Genomic DNA, 26,600 nt, shown 5'->3' with positions numbered 1-26,600 from the left:
TGCTTGTTGGGGCAGATCACTACTGGGACGTCACGACAGGAAGTGTGAAGCGACTCACTGAGAAGCTCGTGGCCGTGGAAACTGCGTTTGGATGGGCACTGCAGGGCACAGACACCACATCGTCTGCCGCAGCGTGCCTAACAAGCGTCGGCGTGATGCGAGTCAGCGTGAACACAGAACCAGATGACATTTCTCGTCAATTTAGGTCATTCTGAGAACTGGAACACCTTGGGATCGTCGATGACGCACCGCTGACCACCGAAAACGACGACGTTCTTAGGGCATTTGAGGACACCATCGTCCAGAAGAACGGTCGTTACGAAGTGAGGCTTCCATGGAAAGAGAACGCATCACAGCTGACAGACAACAAGAGGACAGCATCCCACAGGCTTCACTCACTCACGGCGAAACTACTGCGAAATGACGAAATGATCCGCAGCTATGATCAGGCAGTCCGGAACTACCTTGATGCCGGACACGCTGAGGAAGCCCCAGAACTGGGTGAGCCCCCGCAGGGGCCCATTTATTACATGCCGCACCGAGGCGTTGTCCGGCCAGGTAGCGAAACAACCAAGTTGAGGGTCGTATTTGATGCGTCCTCCAAAGCAGCAGGGAAGCTATCATTGAACGACGTTCTCTACGCAGGACCCAACCTAAATCCAAGTTTGTCAGACATCCTGATTCGATTTCGAGTGCACAATGTGGCCATAATGCCTGACATAGAAAAGGCTTTCCTCCAAATCGAGCTGGCTGAGAAGGAGCGTGACGCTCTCCGCTTTCTGTGGTATCAAAGTACATCAAAGCAAGGCGAAATACTACCCCCAATCAAAGAATACCGGATGATGACAAGGGTGCCATTTGGCGCTACGTGCAGCCCGTTTCTCATCGCGGCTACCTTGCGTCATCATCTGAAAGGTGTCGACCCCGCACCGCTAAGCTCCTAAGTGACAACCTGTATGTCGACGACTTTGTAACTGGTGCTGACAGTGTAGAAGGGGCAGAGCAGATATGCAAGGATTGCCAAGGAAGCGCAGGCTATACTCGAGATGGGAGGCATGAATCTCAGGAAATGGCGATCGAATAATCAAGACGTAATGGCATTGCTTACTGAGATTGAGACAGCCCAAACGGCTATGCCGGAGTTGGCCCCAGCAAAGATTCTCGGTGTGGAATGGAGGCCTGCGACAGATGAGTTCGTGTTTGAGATGTCCGCCCTGGTTGCATTTTTGGCAAGTAGGCAGGACACAAAGCGATTTCTGTTACAGGCCTCAGCACGCATTTTCGACCCATTTGGTTTCCTCGCACCCACTACGATTACAGAAAATATAATGTTTCAAAGCCTCTGGGTACGGGGTACAGCATGGGACGAAATGATTCCTCCAGATGTGCAAGAGCGAATGGTGCCAGCAGCTTCCTCAACTTCGGAAGATAACCATTCCAAGGACATTAGCTCGCGGCCTGAAACGTGCCGACACGAAACCGGAGCTGCACATATTTTCCGACGCGAGCCCGATGGCATATGGTGCAGTAGCTTACATCAAAGCGCGAAGTCAGGAGGGTGAGGTCACCGTAGTGCTGTTGATGGCAAAGGCAAGAGTCGCTCCACTTAAGCGGCTGTCATTACCGCGGCTAAAACTGATGGGAGCGTTGATTGGCGCACGACTCACGAGCTATACCTGACGAAACAACATAACGTTGAGGACATTTCCGTGCACTGTTGGACAGATTCAGCCGTCGCTCTCAGTTGGATCAAGAGCTGCGCTCAGAGGTGGAAACCCTTCGTTTCCAATCGCGTTCAAGAAATTCAAACAATGACAGATCCAACAGCAAGGAAACACTGCCCAGGCAAAGAGAACCCCGCAGATTTGCTGACCCGTGGGATATTGCCTTCTGAGCTGGTCGGACGCAAGGACTGGTGGACAGGCCCCGAGTGGCTAGAAAAAGTAGAACTAGACACTATACAGTCTCAGAGTCAGATCTCGGTACGAGCCGGCTTTGCATGGAAGAAGAGCGAGCGGTCCAAGTGTTTAGCTCTGTCGCAGTAACATGCCCGAAGTCAGTGATTAATTTGGAAGATTATAGCTCCTTGACGAGAGTGCTCCGCGTAACAGCGTGGGTCAGGCGTTTCATTCACAGCAGTCGATGCCGGTCGAAGTTGACGGGAGAGCTCACTGCTGAGGAAATAGCCGACGCGGAAAAGCTTTGGCAGAAAACCTGCCAATCAGAAACGTTCGAAAACAACGTTTGCGCACTGCGTGATTCTAGGCTTCTCGATCGGACATCACCAGTGATGGCATTAAATCAGTTCTTGGACAGTGATGGTATAATGAGAGTTGGTGGGCGGCTGCAGTACAGTACAGAAGAAGAAGAAGCGAAGCATCCTGTGATATTGTCACCGTCTCATCCTTTCACGCGCCTGCTGATTTCCTGGGAGCACAAGCGCCTACTGCATGCTGGAGTGCCGGACACGTTATCCTCTATTCGAGAACGCTATTGGATCATTCGAGGAAGAAAAACAATCAAATCGGTCATTCGACGTTGTCTTCTATGTCAGAATTAGCAAAGCTGCCGCCCCGCTTCCTGCCTGCAGAGTAACCCAAGCTGGCCCTTTCGAAACAACCGGTATCGACTTTGCGGGGCCACTATTCTACAAAGAAAGCGGCTCCGAACACAAAGCTTACATTGCTTTGTTCACTTGCGCGACGACAAGGGCCGTGTACCTCGAGCTTGTTAGAGACCTTTCATCAAAGTCATTTCTGATGGCGTCCAAGAGATTTGTATCGAGGAGAGGAATCTGCAAGCTTGTGCTATCTGACAACGCTCTGACATTTAAACGAGCTTCAAGGGACTTGAACCAAATGTTCCAAGCCATAAAGGGATGCGAGGTCCGTTCTTTCTTCAGTGGCCATAATATCAGTTGGAAATTCATTGTCGAGAGAGCGGCATGGTGGGGTGGCTTTTGGGAAAGAATGGTGAGAACCGTCAAGGCCACCCTTCGGAAAAAGCTGCCTTGACTACGACAGCCTCTCCACAGTTCTAACCCAGGCAGAGGCTGCAGTTAATTCTCGTCCTTTGACCTTCATCTCTTCGGACACCTGCCCATTTCTCGTCGGCCGCAAATTAACAAGCTTGCCTCCTCTACGAGAGACCACGGGGTTGAAATCAACAGCAGGTACCCAGGGCCGACGATGGAGGCAGCGTAGCGCCCTTTTTGTCGACTCATTCTGGCGGCGTTGGAGACTCGAATATCTCCTGCAACTGCGTTCTGCGCATGTAACAAAACCAGGAACAGGAAGAAGCATCCATGAGGGAGACATAGTTCTGCTCGGGAAGACAGAGCCCCTCGGCAGATGTGCAAGCTGTGCCGTGTTCTAAAAAAATCACATTATATCCACGGAGTGAATGATGATGAGTGGGCGAAGCTGCGGAGGTTCATCGGTAAACCGTGAATCTTCCGTGAATTCTGCCTAGTACATCATCACCAACGTGAGATCGGGCGCGTTTATACTAAAGGTTCGATGAGTTATGACGACTTGCAGCTGACTTTAATTTTACATGTACGCTGTGAATTTTCATTGTTTAGAAAACCATTGCTTTAGAAAACATCTGGCGTCTTTCGTTAAGCAGCTGGCGTCTTTTCGTTTTGCTTTAGAAACATCTGGCGTTCTTTCGTTTTGCTTTTAGAAAACATCTGGCGTCTTTCGTTGGTTTATTTCATCAATCAACGGCGTTTTGAACAAAAATTTTTATTGTTTAATCACGCACAGGAGAAATCTCACCAGGCACTACCTTGGAGGTAAACAATGGCTGCTAATGGGAATGAGAGACAGAAGAAGTCGGCTTTTAGCTAACACTTACACTTCTACTTCTACTAACGTTTCCTACTGGAACATGCCAATGGCTGCTAATGGGGAATGAGAGACAGAAGAATTCGGCTTTTAGTTAACGCGCACGCTGCGAATTTTTTATTGTTCAACAACGCACAGGAAAAAACTCCCACCGGCACCACCTTGGAGGTCAAGATGTGGTACTAGCGTTACGACTGGTTACGCACTACGACTACGACAACTACGATGGACGAACGGGTGCCGCTTTAAGGAGCTTCGCCCCTAAAACCTTCCCGGGAAGAGACGGCCGAATACGCGCCTGCTAAATACTTCTACCAAACAAGAGGGAGCTTCGACGACCAGTACAAGCCTTGTACCCGCTTGAGCTGAACGATTAGACAGCCAGCATGGACAAGACTGCGCGCGCGGCTCAAGCCGTCATTTCCAACAACGCGCTGTTGTATTTCTATTTTGTCTCCATCCGTACTAGTTGAGCGTGACGTGCGCAGTCGACGCTTTCCAGGAAAGCATCATAACTCCTCGTCTGCCGGCATCGAGACCGCGCTACCTCCGCCGGCATAGCCTCGGCGGGGCAACCTTTGACGGATAATAAAGTTCATTGACTGACTGACTGAACCTTTGACGGCGGTGTTGACTGAAGAGGAGCAGTGCGTCGTTCCGCGTGTGTTGTGCTTGTGGGGGTGGTGTGCGGTTACATCGGCAGGAGGGGACGGACTGCGTGCCTGCGTGTTTAACCAGATGCTCAGAAGATCTACTAGAGAGCGGACGTGTGTCCAAACGTTGAATGTATCGTGCCTTTTCTCCGCTTTATATAAGAATGCAAGTTTTCCATTTATAACGAAATATGAGTTTGTCTCCATCCAATCCCTCACACGCGCAGTGAGAAGTGATGTATACCTGGCGATAGCGATTATAGTCAGCAAGGAAGTTAGGGCGCGAGTCATCATCTACAACTGTGGTTATCGGACACACGACACAATAAATGGAACACAAGAAAGGCACACGGCGCCGGGTGTCCTCGTGTGCCTTTCTTGCGTCCGATTTGTTTGTGCTACCAGAGCAATCATTTTTTTAAAAAGAGCATTGCGCGACCGCCTGCCGGCCGACCTGTCAGTACTCTTATCACTACATGGAGCTGAAAAAATTACAAGAACAAGTCATGCAAGACATCTTTGTTGTAACAATTTTTCTACGTTTATTTTCTACGTGCACTGCTTCATTGAACGGTTTCTTGGCCCTCTCAAGTTTTTTCAAGATCTTTCTGCAAAACGCCGAAAGATCATCATCATCATCATCATCATCATCACATTTATTATCATCACATATGTATCACATATGTTATTTGTATCACATATGTTATTTGTCATTGCATTCCTGTAATCTTCTCCGAAATTCAACCCCCCCCCCCCCGCCCAAGAGAAATCCTGCGTGCGCTAATGCTTGTACATGAAGTATTTTCTTCCATCAATTTGTCCTGCTGACTGCGCCGGGCACAATGCCCTCTCGTCACCACACTGGCCACGCTACCCAAGTCGCAACAGCACCCATGCACACCCCTGCACAGGACATAGCTTCGACCTAAACGATGCGACGACGTTGGCTCGGAACCGAAAGTGGGGCAAAAGAAAACTCCCTCAATCGTCTTAAACCATCGGCTTGCAGCAACAACTGCGGCCCCCAACCGGAAGTTTGGAAGGACGTATGTGACAATGGTTAATCTCCGCTCATTTATTGTCATTGTATACTGAGGAAGCCACTTGCATAGGTTGTGAAACTAGACTCCCGAGAAAAAAACTGCTCTGCACTCCCAACTGACGCAAGACTCGCCAGCACTCTGCGGGACTGCTCGACGCCTTGACTCTCGGGACGTACCACCGGCGCTTGGTCATGCGTATGCCAGCTTTTGTTTTCTTTTGAACTTTTGTTATAATTAGCCACTGTTAAGCATATACTTTTGAATTGTTAAAGGGGTGGTGCCACTAAATTTGTGGCTTGCGCATTCTTTGCTGTAAGCGATTCCTATAGCTCCAGGAAGCATGATGCACGCAGCATGATTTGTGTATTCTCGCTAAATAATGTAATATCGCCTTTTGATGTGGACAACTTTCGGTTTCGGTTTCTGGGCACCGAGGTTGGGCAGTGACGTAGAAGTGTAGGAGGCGTGGTCACGTGACCACACAAGGTTGTGACGCACTTAGCCAGGAAGCGATCGAAACTCGGCGAGTGATGTAGCAACCGATGCTTTGCAGGTACTATAGTGAATTAGAATATATTCTAGTTCACTACAGCCGGTACGTACGTTGCGGAAGTGGCGGAGGTCCGGAGGTCACTCACGTTACTGCAGCAGACTTGGTGTGACGTCACTACAACTTTTGTTGACCATCCTACAGATATACGTCAGTGTTGTCGCGCTAGCGATGGGTTTCGATCGGGAGAATGGGCATTTAGGTACACTTTGGAAGTGAATTAAAATATGTTCTATACGTTTGCAGTGTCCGACCCTTCGTGTGGAATGCCCTTGCATACAGAGGAAACCCACAACAGGCATGTTATAGCCTCGAAATATGATGGCACCACCCCTTTAACAAATTGCTATTCGAGCTTCTACACACACACACACACACACACGGGAACAAGAGAGAGCACGACGCACGTTGCTTTATATACAGGGTGTCCCAGCTATCTTTAGCCAAGGGTTAAAAAATACAATATTAGAGGCAGGCGAGTGAAATTACTTGCAAATTGCTGACAGCCACCTTGCGCACTATAGGCAATTTTTTGTTTTGTAATTAACTAATTTGTTAATTAGGACGATTTAACTAAATTGCTAAATATTGACTTTAGGCAAGAAATGCTGCTTGCAAAGTTCGAGAGCGTCCTCAAAAACCCCAATCGCATCATTTGCGATAAAGAAAGTCTCACGTATACCATTTTTTCCGAGCTGCAAAGAAAGCCCGCGAAATACAAAAAGAACCACGTGACTAGCGCGCTCGCGCACCGCGAGGATGCTGCCCTCAGCGATGGTTTGAGCGAACGAAATCAGCTGCGGCGCGACTCGCCGTCTCCGTTGCAGCGGTAGGCCGATAAGTTAAAGGTGGTTTCTTGGCCCGCGCTCGCTACAACCTGCACCGTCACGCGCGCAGCTGGCTGGCAACGGGCCAAGAAACCACCGCCCACTTAAAGGCCTACCGCTGCAACGGAGCCGGCGAGTCCCGGCCGCAGGTGATTTCGTTCGCTCAAACCTCGGCTGAGGGCAGCATCCTCGCGGCGCGCGAGCGCGCTAGTCACGTGGTTCTTTTTGTATTTCGCGGGCTTTCTTTGCAGCTCGGAAAAAATGGTATACGTGAGACTTTCTTTATCGCAAATAATGCAGTTGGGGTTTTTGAGGACGCTCTCGAACTTTGCAAGCAGGATTTCTTGCCTAAAGTCAATATTTAGCAAATTAGTAAAATCGTCCTAATTAACAAATTAGTTAATTACAAAACAAAAAATTGTCTGTAGCGCGCAAGGTGGCTGTCAGCAATTTGCAACTGATTTCACTCGCCTGCCTCTAATATTGTATTTTTTAACCCTTGGCTAAAGATAGCTGGGACACCCGGTATATATATATATATATTAGACATGCCAGCCAGGGTCGTAGCCAGAATTTTTTTCGGGGGGGGGGGGGGGGGTCAACCATACTTTAATGTATGTTCGTGCGTGCGTTTGTATGTGCGTGCTTATATACATATGCAAAATTGAAAAATTTCGGGGGGGTTGACCCCCCCCCCCCCCGAAAAAATTTCTGCCTATGCTACTGGGTCCTTGGTCGCCACTATTGTCAAAATGTATGCGTAGCCATAACCCTTTTCCTCACAGTAGAAAATGACGTGAATGGGCCGACTTAGTAAAGGTATGGGAGAGAATTGGCACCCCCCTTTGGATGATTTGGGGGGCGGCCGCCAGTTGCGTAGCCAGGCGGTGGCACCGGCCTGCGCGGCCCCCACTTCAGATCAAGGAAGTTGCATTCCTTCCCCCCCCCCCCCCCCCACCGAAAAATATTTTTTTCCTACACCTCTGGCGGCCGCCCCTCCTGCCCCCTCGTACGCAGGCCTATGGGGGAGGGGGGGGGGGGTAGTTCAGCCCCTCCGCTCCGAATTAAAGAAAATAAATTGAATATTTGAATTGCTGGGCGTGTCCATATATACACGCCCAGCACACATACAGACACGCACGAACATTCGTAAAAAGCCGAACATGATTTCTGGCTACGCCCCTGATCGAGGACCCAGTGTTTTGTGAGTTTGTTTTAATTATTCGTCCCACCGGGGTTCATCCTTTGAACCAGCAGGATGTAAGACAGTGAGGGCACGTGCTAATCTTTGCTTCCTCGTCTAGTAATATTCGTCGGCCCAATGAATACTAAACGACTTTACCATATTAAGAATGTTGCAAAGTTTTCTGCGCTGCAATGCGAGGCGAGGCCAGGCTAGATTTACAAATATTTGGAGTCCATTCAGCATCATTGTTCTCTGAAGTCTAGCAGCAGTGATATAAGTGGTCTGAGGATGTTTGAATGATGATGTTTTTCTTCGATGTCTTGTGTGCACATATGTGATCTGATACACAGCATTCAAATTTTGGCGCCAACTCTGTCTTTCCACCTTTCCACCATCCATGGTTGTATCGTGCGGCGGTCCGGCCATCCGGCAACAATGAGTTCACTTCGCAATGGCTGCCTCTTGCGGGTGGTAAATTTCCTTGTCGTCGTCGTTTAGTTGTCTCCAAATAAGAGGCTTTACCAGGTCAGTCCACCTGTGATCGCTCTTATGAGATTGATTCTCGTTTAGCAAGCTGCTTAAATGTATTCCGTCTCATTTGTTATGGATGAAGCGAAACGTGCTTGTTAGCTGCATTCCTTCGGTGTCGTAATCGTGTGTTCAGTTGTTTGTAAACTCAGTAGAGCACCACTTCCTCGTTGAAACGAGTGCCTCTGTTCATTCCGCGTTCCTGGAGGTGAGTACAGTTGAACAGGAACAGCCAGAGTTTCTTTATTGTTCCTCAAAGACGGTGATTTTTATTCTTTGTGTATGTTTGGCCAAGTAATAAATATGCCATGAATACCGTTAGCTCTTACTTTCAGAACTTGCGTCCTTCCGCTGTCTGGTGCTTTTTTGCGCGCTTTCCTTGTGTAGCTCGTGAAATTTGATAACGCTATGTTGTAATGTAAAAACCTGATCTGATGATGTGTTTACGTCTTCCATTTTGGAACCCGCGCTTATGGTTACGAACTTTGAACTTCCCCGAGCTTTAGGAAGTAGTACCCTCTACTCATTTGAGCAGTTTTAAACATGTCCAGTACTTTTCACGTAATATATTGAAAATAATAGTTGACTGCAGTGAGAGTTACGCGCAAAGATCAATACGTCGCACGCTTTTCCAGCCTTTGGCGTCTCGACTGCTTAAAGTTAGCTAGGTCAGGCAGATCTCGTGGTATCTAGAAATTTGACGAGCCACTTGCTTTCGTTTATTGAATTTTGAACGTCACCGTAAGTTTGAAAGTAGTACGAAGTAGGTGCGCCATTGTTGGTTCGTCGCTGGTTCCTGAACTTCACTTTTGTTTAAAACGTTAAAACGAGAACACGAAAGTAAATATTTTTTTAGCTTTATTGTGGTTGGCGCAAACCAACTTTTCATCGGGCCTTTCGGTACTGCCGGTGTGCATGTGCTTTCTCATTTTGTAAAGGAAAGGTGGCCATCAGATTAGGCTTTCCTACAGTACTGTATTCATAAAATGCGTGTAAGTTTACAAGCCTGACTGTACAGTAGTGTGCTATCTATGAAAAACCTGTACGTACTGCTACACTTTATAATGTTCCGCTGACCACGGCTAAGTTTTTGAGTGCTGTACTTTTGCTTCAAAGTGTGGATGGTTTGAACTGTTTTCTCGTGTAAGTGGTGGTTTCCTACTTATTGTTACAGTCTTCTTACACATTTCTTTTTTTGTGTTCCTGAAAAAGGATCTCTCAAATTTCTGAGGACTCATCAGCGAGGCCACCGACAATGGCGGCACCATTGGTAGCGGCTATTGTGCCTGGAGGCAGCTGTTGCCATGCCAACGATGCCTCACTGTGAACAACAGGAACACCGAGTCTCCCTTCACCTATGGCCTGCCTTGGTCGGTTGCCTTCTGCACAGCTCACCGCGTGACATGGACCAACAGGCTTCCCCGGGAAGCCTCGACTTCCGTGATGCACCCGCTCGGGAAGAACGCCATGCCAGCGGCCAGGCCCAAGAGAGCAGTACCGAACAACCGCGTCATTCCGGCCACCCCGTCATTTTTCAAGTTGACCTCCACCCACCTTCTGGCCATCAGAACATCGGAGTATGGGAAGCAAGGGTGCCGTCAGCCCGACCACCATCCTCGAGCGTCGAAGAGTGTGGCGCCACCGGAAGTGCTGCAGCTTCGACCTTGTCTGCCGATTGGCCGTCCACGGAAAGTGCAGGGGCATTGCCTCTGAGTGTCTACATGGCTTGCTTGTCTCTCGACTCATGCCAGGTCTCCAGTCCGCGCTGCCGTCTCGAAGCCACGTGTTGCTGCGACTCGCACGGTGCCATCGCAAAGTCGTCGCCTTCCGATGCAGGCAGCCGCCGAGCATCCGCGTCGGGTCGAACCGACGGTTCGGCAACAAAAGCCTCCAGGTCACGCTGCTCCTTGGATGAGCCTTCCAACTACACGCTTGTCCTGAAGCCGAAAGCACTGAAGCCTTGTGCTGCGGTAGGATCCGTCCACTCTGTGCATTCTGCCCACTCGGCTTGTTCGATTGGGGCTCCATTCGAAAGGCCCGAAATTATCAGCCGTCCGGGGAGCACGCCGTCACAGGTACTCGGCTCGAGTGAAGAGGGCCGCGAGCTGCTGCCTCAGATGCCCTACAGCAGCCCAAACAGTCCCATTCCATTCTCAGCAGCGTCGAGGGACACAGACACGCATGTGATTAAAGAAGAGAAATCCTCATCTTCGTGTAGCAACTGCCGCAGATCACGTTCCACCACCGTCGAGTCGAAGAAGCACCTTAAGAGCAAGAAGAGAAAAGAAAACTCTCGCGCCGAGAGATGTTGCTCGGAGGAAATCGGTACACGCAGCAATTGTGATGGCATTGAAGAGCTGTCCGGGCCCATCGGAAAAGCGTCCTTGCGGCATTCGCTGGGCTCTTGCTTGGGTGCTAGAGGTCAGAGTGTGTCACGGCCTGTTGAAAGAGCATCATCATCAAAGAGGCGTTTTTCGTTCACTCTACCCAATGCGCTTCTGAACGTTTTCCGCAAGGGATCTAGTGCCACACCATCGGTGCGGAACAGTTCGAGCCAGACGGATCCCTATCCAGAGGAGGTGGTCCGATGCAGTGAGAAGGCGACCAGTCCATATGCCGTGCGGGCACTGCCTCCACTTCCAGGCAATGCCACCGTTACACTGTGTGACCACTTTGGCAGGGCCGATGCAGTCAGCTGTGCCTCAGATGATTCGGACAGGAAGAGCCTCGACTATGCATCAAGCATCGAGAAAGTTAAAGATGTAAGTGCCTCTGATAGTAGATGGCCAAGGTCGTGCTTTAGGCTGACGAGCTGCCATAACAGAGTTCTTTACAGCCGCAAGCGCTCCATATTCTTCTTGATAGTTCAGCATTAAGAAAATCTTTTTGAGCGCATCTTGTGAAGATTGTGACATGCTGTACAGAAGTTCCTGCCACTTGTCTGCAGTATTTGCTTTGCTTCTTCAAGTTTAGCCATCACTGCTTGCTGTAGCTCAGATCCTATGATCTTTTCCAAAATATTGGTTTGTACACGCATACTGATTTGTGCATTACGGTTTGGTATATGAAGTAGATACTAAAAGAACGTAGTGAATGAAACAAATGATTCAATTAACATTATTAGCACCGGTTAATATAAAATAGCGCTATCATCAGTGTTCAAAATGTCAACACAATATCATACTTAACAATATTTTGCAGATATTGACAGCAATAGCGCACTCAAATTTAAATGCTGCGATATTTGGGTCAACAACGATTTTTTTTGCATGCTCGACATGTTGCTATCGATTACGTTCGTGTTAGTTTTCTCATGATTAGGCTCACCTAAGTCTCGAGCATTAAAATATATTGTACTATCTTACTACCTTCTGATGAGGTGGTATCTTACCTAGCTTGAGAAAAATTTTGATCTTGTTCTAAAAAGTGCTGTGACAGCATTAGTAGGCATGCATATATAAAAAATGTTCCCATTCATGTCTCTTCAATCCTACTTGCATGTCTAGCATGTTCTTATTCGCACTGGTCATGTTAGTTCCGTAAACTGGGGAAGTGTTGAAAACTTGATCTTATGTCTCTCTTGTACAGTGTGGTTGGTACTGGGGCCCCATCAGTGGAGAGACAGCTGAACGGCTGCTAGCACATGAACCGGATGGTTCATTTGTAGTGCGCGACAGCTCTGATGAGCACTACATCTTCAGTTTGACTTTCAAGCTCAACGGCTTTGTACGGCATGTGCGCATTGAACATGACCAAGGTGAGTATGTGCTGCAATGCTTGAATGTTTGTGTACCGTCTCTTGAAGGGAAGGGGAAGCACTTAAGAAAAAAAAAAGACTTTGAAGTGTGTAATCACAGTTTGATCCCCACTGAATTCGAAAATTGATGTCAGAGTTCTCGAAATTGAATTCAAGCAGCATTTTTTTGGCAAGAAACAGTGGCTGTGGATGCAGTGCTTGTTGAGACGCTGAGCAAACATGGTGTTGTCATCTTCGTTATGCTGCATCGTCTGCAACAGCCCATCTGTCGAAGCATGGCTTCTGCGATTAGCTCTGACAATGATGTGCACCTGGAACTAGTCATAAAGGACAGAGTTGGAGATACGAGAGATGCTTGTTCACGTTACACTTGGCTGTTTTTCATTATGGCAGATATGTATTGTAATCCAGCTGCAGAACTTTCAGCGTCGCTATACTTACTTGAACCTCTGGTACATAAACAGCGCTCTCAAAGTTGGTTCGGATCAGTGAGTGGCAGGAACCTTCAGTCGGGAGTTCAGCGCGGCTCTGCCAATGCAATCAAAGATGACATGGTTCCAGTTCGTTCATTTCCACGCTCACACTTTCGACATGCTCACTTGGGTGGAGCTAGACAAACTTTTGTTTCACATATTCTAAACCTCCTGCTGCAACAATTGCGGAAATAATTGCAACATTATTGACAATAATGTCTGTCCTTATCAACCACGAAGTTTCGCCGAATTCTAAGACCACTTTGGCTTCCCTCTAAGCAAATCTATCAGGTTATCAGCTTTGCGAAACTTGTGTAGCGAGAGGCGGAAGGAAAAGGACGCCGCTACCTTGACATTCAAAAATCTACTGATGGCTCACACACTCGCTCCGTTTGCGCATTTACAGACTTCGTTGTCGTTGCTGCATCTGCATGCCACTGCGCGTCAGGGCCACCTGCCCTACAGACGGAGTCTCAGTCAAAACTAATATGTCCATTTGGCAGTCCAAGTTGAGATGGCGTAATGGTGAAGAGGTGCTCAATTTTTTCGGGAGGTCGGTGCTGAGACTGGCGCAGAGGACGGGTACTGCACAGGAGCGTTCCACCAAGAGTAGTCAGGTGATGCTCTTTCCTGTTGTCGGATAGATGCTTACCTGCAAAGGTGGTCAGGATGTTGCGTCGAAGCATTATGGAAGGGAGCACATGGACGCGTGCACCATTAGTGTTTGGATCTCTGGGAGCACGTGGCCGTGGGTGGAGAATGCGTGCACACGTGGACGTGGATTATGCTGGTCCTGTGCATAATGTCCCTCTCTATTTGTACCGAGTGCGTCACCTTGTATTGAAGTCTGTCGCGTCGTTTGAAGCATCGGCAAGAAGGTTGACGGTGTGGAAGAAACGCTGCTTGTCACTAATCCCGTTAATCGGGACGGCAATCGCCAAGCGGATTCTAAGAGCTGGCGTCAAGGCCCTCTGAAAACGCACCACGAAAGCGCAGACAATTTAGAGTTGGTCCTTTGGTGCGCCAGCAAACGCCGGTTGTGGTCCAAAGACCGAGTCAGAGCCGAGAGTCGATAACACAAACGAAAACGAAATATATTCTCAGTTAAGGCAATACAAATAATACAAACACATGCACACTCGGCTGGTACCAGTTACAACTTCACAATATAACTCATATGGTGTTTACACAACGGGAGCTAAACAAACAGATCACACGCTACGAATGCAATCGCATGCGTTACCACTATTCAACGACAGTTAAAGTCCTGAATAGATAATGGCGTATCCAGTCCACAATACTTGGACGGTAATCGAATGCTTCTCTTCAAGGAAACACTCACGCCAGCTCCAGCGTTGATCGTCGTAGCTCAACCGTCGTCGTGACTTGTCACGGCTCACACGGTGTCGTCATCGGATTCTTCCAGATCGACGCTCGACTGACCGCACACCATCATAAACACGTCTTCTTTGGCTAACGGAGCCACACTCCGCATAACTTCACCATCACCGGGCCGACTGACTCGCTCGCTCCTTCGCTGACTGTCTCCCTCCCTTCACTGACTCACTACCGTCGATTGCACGCTTTTATCCCTTCTCGCCCGGGTTCTAGAAGCGTCGGGATGTTTCTTCTGCGTGCAGTACAGCTAAGCCTGGGGAAAGGGCGAGAGCTTTCTCGTAGGTTCGAATCGCGGCGGCATCGCTCGCGGATGCGTCCCCCCCTCCTTCTAGAAACATCCAGGATTTGCCGGGCGTTTGATCGCGTCGTCTGCGCCTGGCTCGATTGGGTGAGGAGGATGCGGCGCGCCGGCGTCTTTTGATGCTTGTTTTTTTGTCTTTCGCGCTTCTTGGGCGCGCGACTCGCGCCGTTCTGTCTCGCAGCTGCTAGAAAGCGGCCGCGCGCGCGCTTTATAACACGCTAATTCGTGACACTGCTGCACTTGACCCACGTCTTCTGGAACCCGCACTACGTTCTAGACCAGTAGGCAGGAGATTCACGGCAGCAGTGTTGGGCAGGTCTTGGCATTCCTTGATTCCAGAGAACTGCACAGCTGCATTGAGCTTTTGTAAGAACATGGGCGCATGTGGTGACGTTGCAGTAAGAGCTGCCTGACCGTAAGTATGATGTGGTGGGCTTACGGTAGCGTTGGCAGTAGATGGCTTCTTAGGCAGTGCTATTGATAGGCATTGACAGGCATTTGAGTCGTTCGACAGCCATGCTGTTCGTTTGGGCAGTGTAGAAAATGACAACCTGCTCTCTGACGGCCACGGAGGAGCCACCGTAGCATTAATGCCTGGAGGAGCGACAGGACACAGCACAGGTATAGGCAGAGCAGCCCATGACAAATAGTGGTGCGTAGCCACTTGGCACAAGTGTCGCGGCAGCGAGCAAATGATGCGCAGCAGCGAGCAAATGACATGGCACTGCCAATTGCGGTAGGGCTAGCACTAGTGACAGAAGTTCGTTGTACGACTGAGTCGCAGGAGGAGGTGCTTCACATCACAGAGCAGGAGGAAGCGCAGCTAGGATTATGCGCTACCCTTCGTGCCATAGGCGGAAAGTACGGGGGGGCTGGGGGGCTTGGGCCCCCCCCGGACTGCCTCATGGGGGGGCTGAGCCCCCCCTGGCGCCGGCCCAGGGTATTTTTTGAAGAGCTTGGCTTAGGTCCCCGGGTCGTCCTGTCTGGTAGCTATTTCACAGGAGGCCCTTTATGCCCACTTCTTTTTCATTTCAGCCATTTAAAGTTCGGCAGATGGGCCAGTGACCAGTGACAAGTCAAACATTCAATGGAAAAAAATCACAGCATATCCACGTGGTGAATGATGATGACTGGGGCGAAGCGAACTCGCGCTGCAGCACGGCGATGGCACTGGCGCGAGCGTGGTCTTCTTGATGGAAGATATTGTGACTAGATTGTTTGAGAACCACAATCTGTTGCACACACCGCAACTACGGCCGAAACTGTTATCAAGGAAGTCCCGCTGGAAGCGCGCGTCGGCGCCTTCGGGCAGAGCCTGCGTGATGCATTTTGCAGCCACTTGACGTGCTCGCACAGCCTCGGGCTCTGCCTGCCGGTACGCGCGCTTTCTCGCCGCTTCACGGTCCTTCACATTTTGAAGATCCGATTCGCGCCGCAGCCGTGCAGCTTCGGCCTCGCGGGCTCTAAAGGCCTGAACACACGTACGCATTGCGGCGCGTCAGCGCGTGACCTTTTGACGCGGCGTCACGCCCTCCCCCTATGAGGAGAGAGGGCGCGCAGCTTCGCGTAGCCGCGCGCCCTCTCCTCCCATAGGGAGAGGGCGCGACGCCGCGTCAAAAAGTCACGCGCTGACGCGCTGCAACGCGTACGTGTGTTCAGGCCTTAACGGCGGGGTCTTCGCGCCGCAGCCGTGCAGCTTGTCGAGCAGCTTCGGCCTCGCGGGCTCGAACGGCGGGGTCTTCGCGCCGCAGCCGTGCAGCTTGTCGAGCAGCTTCGGCCTCGCGGGCTCAAACGGCGGGGTCTTCTCGCCGCAGCCGTTCAGCTTGTCGAGCAGCTTCGGCTTCGCGGGCTCGAACGGCGGAATCTGCTTCGAGGCGTCGACGTGCAGCTTCGGCCTCGCGGGCTCTCACCTCAGGATTCTGTCTGTGAGCGCGCGCTGCCGCCGCCTTCCGTGCCCTCCGTTCCGCAGCCTTGTCTTCCATCTGGCGACTCCGAGCTAAAGAGAAAGCGTGCCAAGAGGGAGCCTCATGGCGCGTTACTTCTGAAATGTTGTCTACGGGTGTCGTTGAAAACACGAGACGTAGTAAAGAAGAAAGAACGACACACAGGCGAACACGCACGAGAGTCTCACTCGTCAACGTCGTCTTCTTCTTCTACTACATACCAGAACGCACGCTTCTCACGAGCTAGAGGTGGCTACTACAACGCTACAAACAAACGGAGGATGAACAGACCCACGGCATAAGGAGCTTCGTCCCTAAAATGCCCCTCAAACGGATTTTTACGTGCAGAATAGGTTCTGCTGATGAACAACTGAAGCGACGACTTAAGCTACTATAAATTAAAAAAATTCACCGGCGATTACGATACTGCCTAATTCGCTGAGCGCAGCCTTGTGTTCGGGCAACGCCAGCGGTGTTTGAAGTTTTGACTATCCGCAGTTGTAGCAATGTAACATTCGTTACATATTGCCACAGAAACTGCCAGCGCTCGAGTGCTACGCAGTGCATCGCAGCTGTCGCGAACCAACTGAAACGCCCACAGCCCCGTTACGACAAACGAAGCCAGCCGCAACGCACGTGCCAGCCCTGCATGCGCACGAGCTCCGACGGAGGGGCCAGCGCGCGCGACAGAGGTGGAAAGCGAGGTTAGAGGCCACTATCCCGTGATATCGCCATACTCCGCGTTCGCCCTCTTTCGTCGTCGTTCGCGCTATCGGTTATGCCGCCGACGCCAACGGCGATGCCGCTCAACGCAGGAACGGACGCCTAAGAGCTGCGCTCTAATTGTCTTGAACCCCGTAGTGAATGGCTTCGAGAACACAAAAATGATACTGAGAATACAAAGCAATCCCGCCACAGTCAGTCAGGGAACGCTTTCGCACAAGCTTACTCGCCAATAAAAAGAAACGGGTAATTTCTTGGTTGCCTACTTATTGGTACCCTTCGACATGCCTGCTTATAAAAGTGCCGAGAAAAGGTTGTACGCAGTTTTGATTTATCAGTAAAGGGTTTTACTAAAAGTTCGGCCACCAATGAGCAACTCCAGATTCATAACCGCAGCTTCGCACAAGGTGTAGTGGTAGCAAATGGTATTTGCTACCATCTCAGAATTACTTTCGGCCATCTTGAATTGAACTCACTGGCATATAATTAAAGCTTCCCGTGATAGCGTTAGCCTACTGTCTCCTGTGTGGCGCATGTTTTAACAAAGTAAAGTAAGCCCACGCATTGCGTGAATCGATTTTACGCGACGCAGTCAACGAAGGCGACCTTTTTCGCTTCGAGCCAAGAGTTACGAGGTGGATCGATGTCTTTGTGTAAACTGATAAATAAATCTGGGGTCTTCCATTTACAGATCTTCATTATGGTATTGCGGGCACCTAAGAGACTAAAGTTACATTAAATTCTTTAATTTGGAAGTTGGACTCCTCTCTCTCTCTCTCTCTCTCTCTCTCTATATATATATATATATATATATATATATATATATATATATATATATATATAGGGAGAGTGAAAGAGAAATCTGGAAGAGCAGTCGGGCCCCCGCCCCCTCCGGTAGAATGAAAACTCTCCGCCTATGCTTCGTGCTGTGACGTGATGCTTTTGAAGTAGAACGCAGCCTCCATCTGAAGAAGCCAGACTGTAGGGCTTCCTCGCCAGAACTCTGGAAATGGCGGTGGTTCCAGGATGTAGTGCCATGAAGCTTCTTCTGGTCAGATTGCCATGGTGATTGGCGTGTCAGGGTTGGTTCACTCGGTGCGTGGTTCGTGTGTGTCCGGTGTAATCTTATTGAACGTTGCATTCTATTAGATGCGAAGCATCTTATAGCGGAGTTCAAACCGGTGGTGGTGGTGGTGTGCGGCGTGACCACCCTCACTGCGCATGCGCATACCCTCTCCACTACCCCTCTCCACTCACCCTTTCCAATTTCACCTCTCCCATTTCCCCTGTCCACGTCCCCTCTTCCCTACCCCCCTCCACTCTTCCTTTGAATTGGGGCTAGACATGCCGAAATTCTTTCCTGCGCAACGCCGCAATGAGCGCCAGCACGTGCGCGTCCCCTCCCCCTCTCTCTCCTCTACCACGCTGCCCCCTCTCGCGCGCCTGTCGGCCGCGTTACCCACTCGCCCTGTGAGAATTAACGGCCAGGCTAGAGGGAAAACACAACACGCGTAGCGTTCCTCTTCGCGTTCCACGACGCGAGGTCGGTAGCATGCCCAACGAACGCCAACAGAACGCGATCGTGCAAGTGTTCCGGCTTCGCATTGCCTCATGGTCCCCTTTAGTGGGAAATGGTATAATTTTAGTCCGTAGTCACCACTGTAGCGTGAGGCGGAAGGAAATTGATGCCGCTACCTTGACATACAAAAACCAACTGATTTATTCCATGGCTTACACACTCGCTCTGTTTGCACCTCTGCAGACTTCGTTGTCGTCGCTGCGTCTACTGTCATCTCAGGGGAAAGACCTACGGTCAAAATCAAAATGATGTTATCAAATTAAGAGCACTGCGAGTGACCGTGTGCATGGAGTTGTTTTTCCTGCAAGACTGCTAACATCATATGTGCCTACGTTTGCCGGAATGTTTGACCTGACACGTACAATATACAGTGTTGGTGGAGCAGGATGATCGTTGAATGCTTGATTAAATAGACATCTCACAGACGTGGCCAAAAGACTTCTGAAAGCTGTCGTAGAGCACTTTAATACGCTGGAACAGCCTTGCCACGGTGGTCTAGTGGTTATGGCGCTTGACTGCTGACCTGAAGGTCGCGGAATCGAATGCCGGCCACAGCGGCTGCATTTTCGATGGAGGCGAAAATGTTTAGGCGCGTATACTTAGACTTAGGTGCACATTAAAGAATCCCCGGTGGTCGAAATTTCCGGAGCCCTCCACTACGGTCTCTCATAATCATATCGTGGTTTTGGGACGTTAAACCCCAGATATTATTATTAATACGCTGGAACACAATTTCGATAAACTAAACTTCATATCTTACAGTCGCACTTTCAGTCATCCAGAGGGAGAAATTATTGAAAATCAAATCCCATTTACAAGTTGAGTACCCTGCTACAGACACAGATGTTTCAAAGGGTGCTCTGCAATTAATATTGCTACGTAGCTAACCCATCAAGAGCCAGACATTCTGCGTACAGAAGACGACAAAGAGGACTAGCCTGGCTGTCTGCTGTGGGTGCTGTCCTCCATCTTGCTCGATGCTGTGCACATCAGTGTAAATACACTTGTAAATAGTCACGCCTCGTGTCATTTTACGTAACATCTTTGTGGTGGAGGCGCTGGTTGTTGCCTGTACCCATCACGAAGCTCCGCAACGGCCATATCACCGCGGGTCCGACCATGTCACAAGTTGACGGAACATCGTCTTCACCGCCTGCGCCTCCCGTGGCTTCTACCTACGTAGTCCTACCTCCTGCTCGTGATCCTGGCGTATTTTCCGGACAGGATGGCGTTGACATTGACAAATGGATCAACCTGTATGAACGGATCAGCGCCAGCTATAGGTTGGACCCGACCCTTATGCTCGCCAACGTACTTTTCTACCTTGATGGCCTACCGCGGGTGTGGTTCGAGACGCACGACGCAGACATTACGAGCTGGGAATCTTTCAAAGAGAAGATCCGCGACCTTTTTGGCAACACCGCTGGACGGCAGATGGCTGCGCGGAATCAACTGGCAACTCGAGCACAGACCTCTACCGAATCGTACGTCGCGTACATTCACGACGTCATCGCCCTGTGTCGCCAGGTTGATGAGCACATGCCTGAGTCGGAGAAGGTATCGCATGTGCTAAAAGGAATCGCAGATGATGCCTTCAACCTGCTTGTTTACACCAACGTTGCCACCGTCGACTCAATCATCAAAGAGTGCCGACGGTTTGAACAAGCCAAGAGCCGCCGTATAACTCAGAGGTTTACGCGGCTTCCCAGCACGGCCGCAACCTCATCTTGTGAAGCCGCTCGCCAGCCGCCCACCTATGACAACGTCACAAGCATTGTTCGTCGGGAGATTGAAGCTGCCTGTCCTGCTCCCATCCAACCACCAGTTTTCACAACACACACCACTGACCCTTCACAGCCATCGGTGGCCTTCATTCAAGCTGTGGTCAGGCAAGAGTTTGCAAACCTCGGTCTTCCATCCGCATGTCCCCTGACTCGCCCTGCAGTAAGGCCTTACTCCCCAGGCAACGCTCGCCGATCCTCTCCTACATTGCCCCTCCGCAACCCTACAGAATGGCGAACACCCGATGACCAGCCCATCTGCTTTTACTGTCACCATCCAGGGCACGTTTCTCGCTATTGCCGTCGCCGTTGGTCAAACCCACCACGCCAGACCTACCCTACCTACATGCGCCCTACCACTTCTACACGTTCAGCCGCTGCACCCTCCAATGTCTACTCGTCCTCTCACGAACCTCTCACCAATGACGCCACTTCGCCCGTTCGCCGCTACTCCCGCTCGCCGTCACCGCAACGCCGCCAATCCCGCTCTCCGCAGCCCCGACTCTTTTCCTCGCCGACCTTCTCTGGACGCTCGCAGCAGGAAAACTAGATATTGCAGCTTATGGAGGTGAAGCTGCAATACCACCGACGCCTGCAAATCCTCTACTGACGCTCCCCACACACCACAGCCTGCTTGAAGTAAAAGTCGACAATGTTCCTGTGACCGCCCTCGTTGACACAGGCGCGCACCTGTCTATTATGAGCGCTCCTCTACGCCGCCGTTTGCAGAAGATTATGACGCCGTCCACGACACAGGCGATACGTGTTGCCGAGGGCGGTACTGTGGAAGTCATCGGAATGTGCACTGCTCGTGTCAGCATTGCCGGTCGTCACACCGTCGTCCTTTTCGCCGTTCTGGCTCGTTGCCCTCATGACCTTATACTTGGCCTTGATTTCCTTTCGGCACACTCGGCCTTAATTGACTGTTCTTCTGGCACACTCAGCCTCGATCTTCCTCTTCTCGCCGATACCTGTGAAAAGCCCGTCAGCCGCTTGAGCCCAACCTCTTTTGTTCGCCTGCCACCTCGAGCAGTGCCGCACGTCAGTTTGTCATCGACCCCTCCAGTTCCCGACGGCGACTACGTCGTTACACCTATAACTGAGGCACGACTGACGCGTAATATTACTGTGCCGCATACCATCGCCACTATAGTGGACAACTCCGTCTTCCTTCCGCTCCTCAATTTTGGCCTCATTCCCCAAGTGTTGCCCTACCATATGTCGCTAGCCCAACTCACTGCTATAACCGACGACGATGACATCAAAGTTGTCGCCGTAACTGCTCCGGACCAAGCTGAAGTCTCACGGTTACCCGGTTCTGACGACGCCATTTTTCGAAACATGATTGGATCAGACCTTTCGCCTGATCAGGCCGACGCCCTCTCCCAGGTTTTGGCTTCCTATAGTGACATTTTCGATATTCATGATCGTCCCTTGGGCCAGACTAAGATTGTCACTCACCGAATTAACACAGGTGACTCTGCGCCCATCCACTGTCGGCCTTACCGTGTGTCTGCATCAGAGCGAGCAGTGATTCAAAAAGAAGTGGCCAAAATGCTAGCGAAAGACATAATCGAACCATCGTCTAGCCCTTGGGCCTCCCCCGTGGTATTAGTAAAGAAGAAAGACGGCTCCTGGCGTTTCTGCATTGATTAGCGGCACCTCAACAAAATTACCAAGAAAGACGTGTATCCTCTTCCACGTATTGACGACGCACTCGACTGTCTCCATGGCGCCACCTTCTTTTCATCTCTCGACCTCCGATCTGGCTACTGGCAAATTGCTGTAGACGACATGGATTGTGAGAAGACCGCCTTCGTTACCCCTGACGGTCTTTACCAATTCAAGGTCATGCCCTTCGGTCTTTGCAACGCTCCAGCAACCTTCGAGAGAATGATGGACACGCTGCTTCAAGGATTTAAATGGTCGACGTGCTTGTGTTACTTGGACGACGTGATCATCTTCTCACCCACTTTTGCCACACACCTTGAACGCCTTTCGACCATTCTATCAATATTCCGACAAGCTGGCCTCCAGCTCAATTCCTCGAAGTGCCACTTCGGTCTTCGTCAAATTACTGTGTTGGGCCACCTCGTTGACGCTTCCGGTGTACGACCAGACCCGGCCAAAGTCCGCTTTGTAACGAACTTCCCCGTTCCTCGCTCTGTCCATGATGTTCGCAGTTTTGTGGGCCTGTGCTCGTACTTCCGCCGTTTCGTGAAAAACTTTGCGGCACTCGCACGCCCACTCACTGACCTTCTCAAACAAGACGTCCCGTTTTGTTGGGGTCCTCTCCAAGCTGACGCCTTTTCTCAGCTAATCACCGCACTAACGACACCACCTATTTTTGCACATTTTGACCCAGATGCTCCTACAGAAGTGCGCACAGACGCTAGTGGTCATGGCATCGGTGCAGTATTGGCCCAAACTCAGCGGGGCACTGATCGTGTTATTGCGTACGCAAGTCGGCTCCTCTCGAAGTCTGAACGCAACTACTCTATAACAGAACGGGAATGCCTTGCCCTTGTCTGGGCGGTTTCAAAATTCCGCCCTTACTTGTATGGCCGCCCATTCCGTGTCGTAACAGATCATCACGCGCTCTGTTGGCTTTCTTCACTGAAGGACCCTACTGGACGACTTGGCCGGTGGGCGCTGCGTCTTCAGGAGTACTCCTACTCAGTTGCCTACAAGTCTGGACGCCTCCATCTGGACGCCGATTGCTTGTCTCGTTACCCTGTTGAAAAGCCAGACGGATCGGTCATCCAGCCTAGCCCCAGCGTCATGTCCATGTCTCAGTTTCTTCAGATTGGTGAAGAACAACGTCGCGATCCTTCCTTGCGATCACTCATTAGCCGTCTCGAATCTGCCCCTAACGACGCGTCACTCCGCATGTTCGTCCTCGTGAATGGCACGCTGTACCGTCGTAGCGTTCTGCCCGATGGCCCCGAGTTCCTTCTCGTCGTGCCTAAACATTTGCGTTCAACGGTCCTGCATGAGCTTCACGACGAGCCCACTGCCGGCCACCTGGGCATATCTCGCACGTACGACTGTGTCCGGCGCCGCTTCTTTTGGCGCGGTCTCGCCCGGTCCGTTCGACGTTACGTGGCCTCCTGCGATAAATGCCAACGTCGGAAGCGTCCTGCCGCACCGCCTGCTGGACTCCTTCACCCGATCTCCATCCCTACCGAACCTTTCTTCCGTGTTGGTGTAGACCTTCTCGGCCCTTTTCCTGAGTCCAACTCTGGCAACAAGTGGGTCGCCGTTGCTATAGACCATGCGACCAGGTACGCCATCACTCGAGCGCTCCCCACCAGCACTGCCACTGACGTTGCCGACTTTCTGCTCCACGACGTCATTCTACACCATGGCGCTCCTCGTCAACTGCTCACCGATCGTGGCCGCGCATTTTTGTCACGAGTCATTGACGATCTTTTACACTCTTCCTCAACGCAGCACAAGTTGACCACTTCCTACCATCCCCAAACAAATGGCCTCACCGAGCGCCTAAATCGCACTCTCACGGACATGCTCTCCATGTATGTCTCATCTGACCACCATGACTGGGACCTGGCGCTACCTCACGTGACCTTCGCTTACAATTCATCGCGTCATGATACCGCCGGTTACTCACCTTTTTATATGCTCTATGGCCGTGATCCGACGTTACCACTGGACACCCTACTTCCGGCTACTACATCTCCGCCGAGCGAATACGCACGGGATGCTATCGCTCGTGCCGACCACGCACGTCAGATAGCCCGCTCTAGGCTGTCGGCTTCACAAGCAGCCCAGAAGACCCTCTACGACAGCAGGCATGTTGACGTTCGTTTCTCGCCTGGTTTCCTGGTTCTCCTGTGGTGCCCGGTTCGTCGTGTTGGCCTGTCCGAGAAGTTGTTATCCCGCTACATGGGTCCGTACCGTATCGTCCGCCAGGTAACCGACGTCACCTACGAGATCGTTCCCGTTTCCGAGACTAGCCCGCCTGCAAACACGCCCAGTGACGTAGTGCACGTCAGTCGGCTAAAACAATACCGCCCTCCTTCTGAAGAACATGGTTAAAGCGCACCGAGACGGCGCTTTTACCGCCGGGGGTAATGCTACGTAGCTAACCCATCAAGAGCCAGACATTCTGCGTACAGAAGACGACAAAGAGGACTGGCCTGGCTGTCTGCTGTGGGTGCTGTCCTCCATCTTGCTCGATGCTGTGCACATCAGTGTAAATACACTTGTAAATAGTCACGCCTCTTGTCATTTTACGTAACAATATGTCACAGCAATGGCGTAAAAATACTGGAAACTTAATTTTTTGTGTTCTTGCATAGACAAGGGCTGATCATGCATATCCCCTGTCCTAATCTCTCGCGTCAATAGGTTTTTCTTGTCTTTTTGTTATTTCTCTCCTCATAAGCCATGTTCTACTAATTTTTCTTTTATTCTACAGTTATGTTTAACCATTTAATTGGTCTCATTTCTTTCTCCATCAGCACTCAAAAAGATGTGTATTCATGCTGGCAATCAAAACCGAATATGTATTTATAAAAATGGGTTTCTTTTACCAGTTTTAATTTACTTTTTGTCCTTTGTTCTTGTTACCTTTGTATGTGTTTTCCTCATAGCCGAACAGCATATCTCCTTATTTCCTGGAAGATAAGTTCCTTGTATCGTCACAGCCTGCTTGGAGCACTTGAATGTCCTTTTTTTTGCGTTTGGGCACCCAATACATCCACGCCTTCGCATTGCTACCATTTGGCTGTCTATAACAACTAAACACAACCTCCTCTCTTTGTTTCGTGTCAGGGCTGCCGAGACCGCATCATCGCTAGGGCTTCATGTCTTCGGTTTAAACAGCAGAACGACATCCACAGAAAATTTTTGGGTGGGTCTGTCTGTCCAAAAAACATCTTATTTTTCCATTGTGACGGCTGGAAAAAACCTGGATTAACTGCGGAAAGAGAGTTTTCTGTGCTAAAAGTTGGTAATAGAAGGGAGTGATCTGCCATCTCTGAGACGAAGCTGGTGGGAAATAAAGGTCTTCACCGGTACAGTGAAGTAAAGAAAAAGGTTTAATAAGTCAACAAGATAAAAAATACATCCATGTCAGGCAAACATTCTTTGCTGCATCCCAAGTGCGCGCTGTCCTCTCGTGCCAACACTTGGTTATCTTCTTTCTTCTATACATATTTAACACACTCCGAGGCCTGAGGTGAAGTGTTTGAGGGGGTACATTCTTTGAACAGGTCTGACAACTTCAGATCCCTGAAGTTGTCAGACACTTTCATAGCACCACCATAGTCCTTCACAAACATGGGCCCTGCAATATCCACTCCCATTATTTCAAAAGGCTTAGAGTTGCGCACGCGATCACACAGAAGAGGGGCCACTGGTACACTTGTCACCTTCGCTCAAAACCGAGCACACGTCAAACACTTTACAATTGCACGTTTCAAGGCTTATCTGGCTCTCGCCACCTAAAAGCTAGCACGAATCTCTGCTAACGTTGCACCAACACCACCGTGTAGCACTGTTTAGTGAGCACGTGTAACGATGAAATGAGCCGCAGGATGATTGTTCAAGAGTAGCACCGGTGTTTTCTCGCAGCACGTGAGATTAGCGTTCTCGAGGCGTGTGCGTATCCTCAGAGTACTCTTGTCGTTAATTAATGGGTGTAGTTCGCATATCGATGAACTCTACTCCAAATTGTGTGCTGCTGAGAGTTCAGTTCTCTCTCCCTTATTTGTCTATTTGGGCTTGTCTAAACCAAAGGTATTCTGCTTCTTCTGTTTTTTTTTGTGCAGTGCACAACCTAAACTTGACATGTCAATCAATCAATCAATCAATCAATCAATCAATCAATCAAGGAAAATTTTATTGCATCATAATATGAAAAATGCGTACACAAATATTTGGACCCATAGCCTAAGCGGCTAGTGAGGGGTCCAATACAAAAAAGGTTATAAGAATGAGCAGTCTTGTGCAGAAAAAGAAACAATAGCGAAAGTATCATCCATAA

At 50.2% G+C, this 26,600-nt stretch overlaps 2 protein-coding genes across 2 annotated transcripts in view; both read left to right on the top strand.

Moving 5' to 3' along the window:
• Positions 1 to 428: 428 nt before the first annotated feature.
• Positions 429 to 944, top strand: LOC125758594 (uncharacterized). The gene has a single exon (XM_049415931.1). The coding sequence runs from the start codon at positions 429 to 431 to the stop codon at positions 942 to 944; it is 516 nt and encodes a 171-aa protein (XP_049271888.1).
• A 7,602-nt stretch (positions 945 to 8,546) lies between these two features.
• The window catches only part of LOC119393602 (uncharacterized), a 38,413-nt gene continuing 20,359 nt past the window's right edge, over positions 8,547 to 26,600 (top strand). The window contains exons 1-3 of the mRNA XM_037660710.2: positions 8,547 to 8,632; positions 9,848 to 11,397; positions 12,224 to 12,392. Of these exons, the coding sequence (XP_037516638.1) occupies positions 9,940 to 11,397; positions 12,224 to 12,392 (1,627 nt within the window). The 5' untranslated portion in view covers positions 8,547 to 8,632; positions 9,848 to 9,939. The remainder of the gene's footprint in view (positions 8,633 to 9,847; positions 11,398 to 12,223; positions 12,393 to 26,600) is intronic.

This window comes from Rhipicephalus sanguineus, chromosome 5, assembly GCF_013339695.2.
Source record: "Rhipicephalus sanguineus isolate Rsan-2018 chromosome 5, BIME_Rsan_1.4, whole genome shotgun sequence".
Classification (NCBI taxonomy): domain Eukaryota; kingdom Metazoa; phylum Arthropoda; class Arachnida; order Ixodida; family Ixodidae; genus Rhipicephalus; species Rhipicephalus sanguineus.
Note: the sequence above shows the minus strand (reverse complement) of the source record. Positions and strands in the feature narration are given on the sequence as shown.

Coding starts and splice junctions, on each gene's coding strand:
- LOC125758594 (XM_049415931.1), top strand. CDS start 429: ATGATCCGCAGCTATGATCAGGCAGTCCGGAACTACCTTGATGCCGGA.